Source organism: Mytilus californianus, unplaced genomic scaffold (assembly GCF_021869535.1).
Source record: "Mytilus californianus isolate M0D057914Y unplaced genomic scaffold, xbMytCali1.0.p SCAF_10, whole genome shotgun sequence".
Classification (NCBI taxonomy): domain Eukaryota; kingdom Metazoa; phylum Mollusca; class Bivalvia; order Mytilida; family Mytilidae; genus Mytilus; species Mytilus californianus.
In genome coordinates, this window is record NW_026262582.1 from 46,769,031 (window position 1) to 46,779,265 (window position 10,235).

General features: G+C 31.2%; 1 protein-coding gene across 2 annotated transcripts; it reads left to right on the forward strand.

Moving 5' to 3' along the window:
* Nucleotides 1–770: 770 nt before the first annotated feature.
* LOC127718262 (uncharacterized) lies at nt 771–9,997 on the forward strand. Of its 2 annotated transcripts, XM_052224266.1 has the most exons (7): nt 771–888; nt 2,751–2,843; nt 4,578–4,840; nt 6,583–6,796; nt 7,574–7,723; nt 8,134–8,250; nt 9,330–9,997. In XM_052224266.1, exons 2-7 carry the CDS (start codon nt 2,756–2,758, stop codon nt 9,431–9,433), a joined length of 936 nt encoding a protein of 311 aa, XP_052080226.1. In that variant the 5' UTR covers nt 771–888; nt 2,751–2,755; the 3' UTR covers nt 9,434–9,997. The 2 variants fall into 2 exon arrangements, 1 of the variants encoding a protein (XP_052080226.1); XR_007989670.1 differs by lacking the exon at nt 4,578–4,840.
* Nucleotides 9,998–10,235: the final 238 nt, after the last annotated feature.

Sequence of the window (10,235 nt, forward strand, 5' to 3'; positions counted from 1 at the left end):
AATCATCACGTTTGTCACAGATTTTAGTTGAAAATCTCCTCTTTGAGTTAATAACGACGAAAATGAGGCATTGACGTTTTGCAGTAACTACAAGTAGTTTGAGGCCTCAAAGTTATATAAGTAAAGCACATATGAATGGATGTCCTGTAACCAGCTGTAACATGTTGGTAGATAGATTTTGAACACTTTTTTTACACTTATAAAAACCGACAGGTCTTATTCATAAATATGTGTGTTGTATCTTTTGAAAAAGTACGGTGGAATATATTGTTATTAGTGGAAAGAGCAAGATGAGCTTAACAATTACTGAATTTGAGGATAAACATAATACAAGTGGTTTTAAAAAGTTTTTTTTTACAATATAAGAATTGCATTGTCTATGTCAATTGCTTCCTTCAGAAATATTCAAATGATGTGGACCTTCATATGAATTGTGTATAGCATGAAAAGCATACAAGTAAATAAATGAAACGCAATACTCTTTATAACATGTTTAAAACATGTATAGTGTTCAAAAATATTAACTAGGTTAACTTTAAGTTATGCTGATTACCTTTGTTTAGCTTTTGTCATAACATGCATAAATACATTGAAATTTCAATTTAAAAACAATAACAGTATTATTTATATGTCATGCGTGAGCGAAAGCATATATTGTTCGTTAATTGTTACCCCCTGATTTGAAGATTATATTACATTGTGAAAATGAACAAAGAGTGCCTTTTTTATTTGTGAGTCTGATATCTTCCTGATTGTAACTGATTGGCGTATATATTTAGAGTGTTATGTTAAGTTTATGAACAAAGACAGAACTTGTTTGATCATACAAAGTTACATATCAAAACATTGAATTTCATTATTAACAAGAGAATTTTACGGTTTATCAAGGTAGGAGGCTTTCGTAAAAAAATACTATAATTTTAATATTTTAGCACATAGCATAAATTTTACATCATAGCTGTAAATTAAAGTTAATACAATAAGGTTCTTAATAAGGTGAAAAGGAATTTGAAGAATAATAATCCGTTCTTGACAAATCTTGTAGACGCATTATCAAGGTATTATATATATGTGATCATGTATTTGCATTGATTAAGTTATCTTATAGATGCACGTTTTTAATATAAAACACGAAAAATACTCACAAGAAGCTAAAGATTTAAAGTGTACTTTTAAATTTCACCGTGTAAAGCTTATTTCAGTGGTCACGACAATAAATTTCACCGTGTAAACTTTTTTCAGGGGTCACGACACTATATTTTACCGTTCAAAACTTATTTCAGTGGTCATGGCACTAAATTTTACCGTGTAAAACTTATTTCAGTGGTCACGACACATGATGACACATGTATACGAACAAACTTTTACTTGCAATTTTATTTAAACTCTTGATTATTCCTTTAGTAGCTTCTTCCTCTCTGTGACAGAAAGAGTCAAAAGGTGAAACACATGACGACACAATGTAAAAAGTAAAATGACAAACACATCATACGAATGGAAAACATCTGTCATATTTCTGACCTTTTACAGACATTTCCGTATGTAGAAAATGGTGGATTAAACCTGGTTGTAAAGCTAGCAAAACCTCTCGCTTGTACGACAGTCGCATAAAATTTCATTATATTGACAACAATGTGTAAGCAAAACAAACAGACAAAATAGGGAAACATTTCACAGATTTGGGTACAGCAGTCAGTAATGTTAATAATTTTAATTACTATAAAAACAAACAACTATTCTACAAAGAAAAACAAAATGGCATATAGACGGTCTATAGACAAAGCACATAAGCAAACCTGAAAGACAAGAATATAAAAAGATGACCATAGCACATTACTACAATGGCGGGATATATAAATACCGAGATATAAAAGGGATATCACCAAAACTAAATAGTAAAGGTGCACCGTTCCAGCATCGCCTGCATACGGAGTATACATCTCCCAGTTGATACGATATTCCAGGGCTTGTAGTTCCTATCATGATTTCCTTGATAGAGGGTTGCTGCTCACAAGTAAGCTATTAAAACAAGAGTTCCAAGTGGTTAAGCTGAAATCATTCCTTTCTAAGTTTTACGGACGCCATCACGAGTTGGTTGACTGTTGAATATCCGTTTCACAGATAATAGCGGATATGTTCCTAATGTCGTAACTACAATCCCGTCCCCTTTTCCCGAATGTGACCCACCGAATTAGACTTATAACCGGGTTTCTACTAACATGAGCAGCACGACGGGTGCTACATGTGCTTACCCTTCCGGAACACCTGAGATCATCCCAAGGTTTTGATGGGGTTCGTGTTGCTCAGTCTTTAGTTTTCTATGGTTTGTTTTGTGTACTATTGTTTTCTGTTGGTCTTTTTCTTTTTTAGCCATGGCGTTGTCAGTTTATTTTCGACTTATGAGTTTGAATGTCCATCTGGTATCTTTCGCTTCTTTTGTAGAAATATGCAAGGACAAATAAAAAGAACACTATACATGTAACATGTAATTAAGATGATAAGAACCTAGAATTTATACTTCAAGACCATCATGATATATTTTTGAAGTTGATACAGAATATTTATTGGTATTTTCCGATGAACTTTTTCAGAAAAATTTCGAGACGTTCTTTTACGTAACCCTGCTTCATCAACATTCTGCTCAGACACTGATGACGCTTTATGAAGTCTGAGTATATAATTTATATAAATACAAATGAATACTTGAAAAATTAAATTCATCAAGATAACGTTTTTCTATTTGTTTTCAGAAACCATGGCGTTTCAACTGATAGACGTGACAGTTCTCATGGCAATATTGGTAACCCTTCAAGGTGTCTGCTACAGTAAAACTTCAGTGACATGTATGTTTCATTTTTATTATAAAAAGTCAACTGTTTTGGATATAGATTTTCAAGCAGCATTTAAATACATCTATCACGACAAATGAAATTTATATTTGCTGCGCACATACACGTTTAGCTAGTCGTCAATGATTCGTTTCAAATTGTTCTTCTTTATATTTCTATTGTTGAAGTGGATTGTGAAAGTACATTGTTGTTCATGTGCTTATGTGCCTCAATGCAGACAGCTCATTTAATAAGCTTGCATAAACCAAATACTTAGAATATTTCATTCATGTATATTTAAGAGTTGAGAAAAAAACTAGTAGTCGAAACGTGCATCTGATGATGAGATTTGTTATCATTGCCACACAATTGACACATAGATGTTCCAGTTTAAATAAGATAGCGGGTTTCGTTTTTCTTTTCATTGATGTTTTGTTTTTAAATGTGAGGTGTGTATTGTATCGGTTTATCTTCTTTTCGCTCTTCCTATGGTATATGTCGCCTATTTTTGTTAACCATCTTTAAGCTTTTTTAGTTAGACTTATTGGCAATTAAGAGATTAACACAATGTGCAAGCTCACATTTTGTTCATTTTGGGGAAACTTGAAGATTGTGGCAGATATTTGAATGCATTAAAATAAAGAGTAATTTACATTGTGCTTGTTTTCGAGAATCTAACAATTTCGAAGATGACATATTTTATAGATACCTGCCTTTTTGGATGATCGTATGTTATCCACTATATGTTTTTGGATTTTTTTATTCGTTGTATAGCTTTTTGACGTGACCAATCATCTTTTTTTTTTAATAGAGCGAGACTACATTCCGGGGAATTACATTCCCCAGCCAAACAGAACTGACCTTTATTTAAAAAAAAAAGTCGATAGCAATTAAATCGCAGCTGGAAAGCAAGCATTTGAATATTACAAATTATAAAATTGGAAGTTTAGACTTCATATTCAGAGATTGCAAGGCTGGTGTTATATAAAAATGGAAAATATCTTCTCTCCTCATGCTATTGTCGTAAGAAATTCAAGTTATGACCAACTTTTCTGCATTTCCCTGTAAGTTATGATATTAAATAGACAAGACAGACATTTTGTAACCCTAATTTCAAGTTCAATAAAAAAAAAATGTATCATCATTCAATAAAGAATTGTTCATCAAAAGAAAAGACATCACATTTCTATTGGAACAAAAGAATAATGACAGTGTTTGCTTTACTTAATGCACATTGGGTAGCCCGTATCTGTCTCATACAACTAAAGAAAACAACCAGTAAGTACAACTGTTGACGTATGTCCATCCAAGGTAACACATTTGATGTTAATAAAGGCAAGTATCTTGACAAGTACAACGGGTATTACAGTTAATTGGGTTATGCTATAGAGTTAAGAGAACGCTGTGATTTTTATGTAACCTGACATAACTACAAAAGTATCAATTATTCACACTTGAATTACATATTCATAAGTCGTACAGCATTTTAAATTAGTGTGATCAAAATTCATGCTAAATGTCGATCAGGCTGTCTGTTCTTCTCTATTACAAACTGATTGATTGAATGATTGTTAGTTGCTTTACATCTATTATATTACAAAATGATGACAAATTATTAGATACACGAGCCTTGGGTGAAATAATTCTAATATAAACGAACCTCTGTATGCTTTGCAACATTACAACATCTCTTTCTCTTTCGTTTATGCCTAAAATGTGCTTAATACTGGTATTTTTTTTTTGTGTTAGATTCTTTTCCAAATGATGCATGTGATGCACCGACGTATGTTGTTGATAAAGACACCAAAGCTTTCATGAAGTTTGAAGGGGATTTAAGCCACCACGATTGTAGACAAATGTCGTTCACAACTCCCAAATCAGTTTTTTACAGATATCGCATGTCCGTAAGACAACTGCATTTAGACAGTCCTAAATGTCAAAGTATGCTTCAGTACAACATATTTGTCACCCATTACAGTTATGATATAAACAACTTTGAATTTAATGGCGAGGTAATTTGAAGCACAGTAATATTTTGCCTAACACTTTGAACACTTTGGATCTTTTGGTTATCGATTTTAGTGTTTGACACTCTTAACATGTAAAGTAAACTTTTAAACCCGGTCAATTAAACCGTAGTTGTGATATTTATCATGTGCACAAAATTGAAGTTCTGTTATTACTGGAATGCACATAAAATAATGACTTAAAGTGTTTCACTTCTCTCACGAACTTTTGAGAACAATTTACAATTACATTGCATGATGTTGAACTGATTTGGAAAATTATGTAAGCGAATTCTTGATATTGATAACACTGTATATGCATTATTGTAGACCGTCAATTAAAAACACACTACAACAAAGGAAGCAATACAAATCATAAGTCTAATTGAAACAGCAAACATCGCGGTCAAAAAGTGAAGAACGACGAAAGAATAGACAACAAAAAAAAAAACATTACACCACAAAAGATTGAGCAACATAAACCCATAAGCCATATTCAATGATTTTAGAATAGCAAATAGCGAAATTAAGTAATGATTAACAATCTGTAACAGCTACATCACCCGTCTATTTAGATAGAGCTGATGATAAATTTAATATATTTCCATGTAACATTCAAACTCTCTCAGTCAATCTGATCTATGATGTCCTGTTTATGTCTTCTGTTTTTTTTTAAGAAAAGGTATGGACTTAGAAACCTTTTTTTTTAGATAATCTTGTAAAACACTCTATCCAAAAATAAATCGTTTTTTTAGAACATACAGGTACATGTAAAATACATTTAGTACAAACGGGATTTTATAAGTGACATGTTGGTTTAAGAATCTTTTTAAATGTGCAGTTATTGCTATTCAATTATACTTTTTTATTCATATTAAGTATATTTTATTTCTAAGTCAATTTTATTAATTAGTAATTGGATGCAATACTAATTAATCAATTTCTCTAATTCCCAACAGATTTATACTTTTCCCGAATTTTTTTTTTCAAAATCAACGTGTATGTTGATTGATCTCATTTCTTAATTGGTTAAATTACAATTATCACGTCAAATGTTCTTGATGTTCTCTAACGTTCTGAAAATTTTTACCATGCATCATGACGTCACATATACACACATGATTTTCCAGATCAGTGAAATATTTTGTCTGCATATCGTTTAAAAGTCATTCCACCACCAAATCTCGTGCAATACGATATTTTCCACTCTCGATAGTTACATTTTATATATTCAAAAATATCGGTACAAGCCTCGCGTTTTAAATTCATAATGTCACTGTTTTAGTGGGAAATTGTCGTATCACTTTATGTAGATATAGAATTTATATATATGGTATTCGAGTTAAGTTACATTCACTTTTTAGACTGAAACTTTGGAACCACATATATAACGTTGAAACTTATATCTTATAGGGGGTCACTAAAACAGCTAAAACCACACAGGGTCAACTTTGTTAAAGATATTTACAACCTAGTTTGAGCCACTTTACACAATTCCGTAACCTTCAACTTTTCAACAAATCATTTCATTTGAATCCTGTTTATATGAAGCCACGTCTATTCATATAATGGTTCTTTCCCCGTTTAAAAGAACACTGGTAACAGTATACAGTGTTTTAAAAGAATTACATTAAATTTAGTTGTGTTCAACTGATGTTTTTGAACTTTGTAATAATGATAACCTAAAATTGTTCATGTTTGATAATATTTACAAATTGTATTTTGAACACTTTTCTGATTACTTTAAGATTAAAGGTAAAGGTTGCGATAGGGATTCGTACCCTTACCTCTTTCTTTCGAATTGGATATACTATGTCGATTATGTTTCCTTCGAAGTAGAGAAAAATGATAAACAAAATGATGGATACAACAAACAGATCGAAAGACCACATGTGGACTTTATACCTGACAAACTAAATGATACTTTTACGTTTGCAATTGAAACAAGAGTGGAATACCATTGTAAGTATATTCATATATACTTTAAGCTTTTGTATATAACCTACAAATCACTATGAATATGCAAATTCATTTTTTTTCGTTTGTCATGTGCTCAGCCGATTTTGTTTAACACACATCAAGAAAACAATTTGAATGCTGTACTTTTTCAGTTTACAATTACAATTACAACTAGATTTGCCATTGCGAGCAATTGCGGATGGCATCCCTTCCATTGCCACGGGAACAGCAGTCATTTTGGAAATTCTAAAGTCAAATGACACGTCTATACATGCCAGTTAACATTTCTGTGAAGTTTCATTAAGTTTAGAACATTTTGACTATTTAACTGTTTCCATGGTAACGGCCATCATTTTGGAAATTCCAAAGTTTAATAGAACATCAGCATATGCCAATCAATATTTGTTTGAAGTTTCATTTACTTTGCAGCATTTTTGGGGCCATTTTTGCTGTTTCCATGGTAACAGTGGTCCTTTTGGGCCATTTCAATGTCTCTTGCTCAACTTCACATAGTGGTTCACATTATGGTATAGTTCCATCAACATTGGTCCATTCAATTCCGAGAACTACAAAAAAAAATTGTAGCGTGGACAAAATGTGTGGAAGAATAAAAAATAGAAAACAGAAACGAAGAATGACAATTTGTCACCCCAACTCCGTTGAGGGTGTCATAAAATACGGTCAGATGTCTAGTTAGTGTCTTCATTTTTTTTAATTACTAGTTATGTAAAATAAAAATGAAATGTTTTTTTTACTAATTTGACTTTTTTTTTCAAAAAGACGATGTTATTGCTGGTGTATCAGGTGGAGTTGCTGGATTTTTAGTCATATGTGGATTGATTATTTATTGGTGCATATGTTGTCGTCAGAGAAAACGACGAAGAGGTAGATACTGTTGCGCATGTCTAACACACAAACCAGGAAACATTAGTAAGTCTTTGACTTTTTTTATCCAATACAGGGTGAATATAGACACCGCATAGCAATGTGATGAGATAGTTTTCTGAAAATGTCCCTCATTTTATACATATTCCAGCTTATGAAATAAACCTTGTCACACACGTTGTTGCTGGTTTCTTACTTTATCATACATTGTCAGTCATAATACTGTGTGAGTAAATCAATAAAAATATGTGTATGCACTTATTTGACCACAGTTTGTAAATAAACTGAAGACAAAGTGTATAGATATTTTAAAGTTTATTTGCATTTTTTTTTTTTTTTTTTAATTATATAAGCTTTACGTAAAATTGTACGAAATTAGCACAGATCTGATTCAATGTTTGATAATACATTAATACTTAATTTCATATATACATGTACAATGTTTGTGTATATAGATGCAGGAGGTCTTTCGACAGAGTGTTCCGTAAATGAACTATTGTTATGTTCCTGTATCTTGTGTAGACCTAAATTCCAGAAAGAAAGTGTACAGGGATCAGATTCACTTGACAAGGGTATGTTTTTTTTATATAGTTAGGCTGTATTTGTTTTCATTTAAATGATATACACATCTGAGCTCCTATATCATATATATCAAAGTTGCAATTTTCGTAATTGACATATTTGTCAACTAAAGTTAAATTGAAATGAAAATATATGCATTAGACTTGTTCTTTTATTGTAAAAACGTTATTATGACTAAACTGATAAGAGGGTCTAGTCACTCTGCAGCTGTTCAATAACGACAATAATTCCGACCTCAAGCCAGCTAATCCAGTCGATCTTGTTATCTATTAGTGTACCATGATTGCCTATTAGACCGGCTAAATACAAAAATACAAAGTTGTAACAACAACAGACCAACAGCGGCCTTCTACAATGAACATCATCAGCTATGAACGGTACCAGGATAACAACAAGTGAATCATTAAAAAGGAGAAAACCAATGGCGTGATGAAAATTAACAACATATGAAAATAAATTGTGACAGATAACAAACAACGATAGCCACTGGATTACAAATTCTTTGTTTGGGACAGCCATTTAATCATTCTAAAACCTGTTAATGTGATGTAACAATGATATTCAAGATAAGATTACACTGTATAAATATGCTGGAAAAGGTATGACGCATCAGATAGATAATGAGCAACAGATAAAAAAAAAATACAAAAAAATACAAAAAACACAAATAATTGTGTTCTACATTTTTAAGTTCCTTGTGTTTAATTGAAAGGTAATAAGAAATTCAGTCATTACTATCAGATTTTAAACATGTTTGAGTTTTTATTAATTGTGACTGCATTGGGCATGTCGAATGATAATGCACAAGAACCGTATGCTTATTATTTTCCACTATGCTGATTTAACGTATTAAACAAAAGTTTACAGTCTTCTGGTTTCTGTTCGGGTACTTTTGGAATGAATCAGAAGTGTAGAACCAAAGAGCACAAAGAAAGAATAGCATATTAAACACACAACGTAAACAGAGTAGAAATGAGCTAATACAAAGTATTTATTCATGTGTCTGTAACAGGTTATAATTCTATTATATCTTATAAATAATATCAACTACTTCTTATTTTGTTTATAGTTTCTATTGAACCTGCTGACAGCAAAACTGATATGTATAAGGAAGCGGAATCTGTAAATGGTCTTACAGAAGAAAACACAGCTCCACTTATTCAGTGTGAATAAGATGGCGATAGACATATCTTGTCCGATTGCAAATATCATTGAAACTGTTATACCTGAATAACAGCAAATAAACAATGTGTATTTTTATTTGTCTTGTTTGATCAGCATAATTGTCATTACATTTTTAAGATACATTTTATTCGCAAGAGCTTCAAAGTGCATATCACAGGAATTGATATCTTATTATGGTTGAATATTTACTTTTCTTATTATTTCAACAACGGGAAGAAATGTAAATGATGAAATCATTTCATAAAATTTCGCTGTTAATAAAGTCATTTATTAAACAATATATCTGAATTTAAAAACTATTTTCCCATAACTTAACCCAATACAATAGTACCAGGTTAATTAAAAACAACAATAACCAGTGGTAGTCTATCGTCCAGTCCGATCATATTTTATTCATCTGCTTAAAAAACTATAACTTCAGTTTATGTTCAGGCTAGTTAGGTTGCCATTATTAATAGATTATTACGTTTAGTTCAGTGTTTCCTATTTATTATTTAATGTTGTTCTGTTAAGTTATTTGATCTTGTAAATAAACATAAAGATTTTTTTAAATTGTATTGACTTTATATATATAAAAAAAAGAAGTTAAACTGAAATCGAAAGAAACGAAATTTCAGAAGATTGTGGTAATTTTCATATTGGTTTTTTATTACAGACTATTTAATTCAAGGAATACATCTATTTCCTTTAGATCAATTTATACAACGACAAGTTAAAAGCAACAGTAATTAATCGATATTTATATTTTATGATCAAAACATGTCTCAAATCTAGGTAGACCACAAAAACT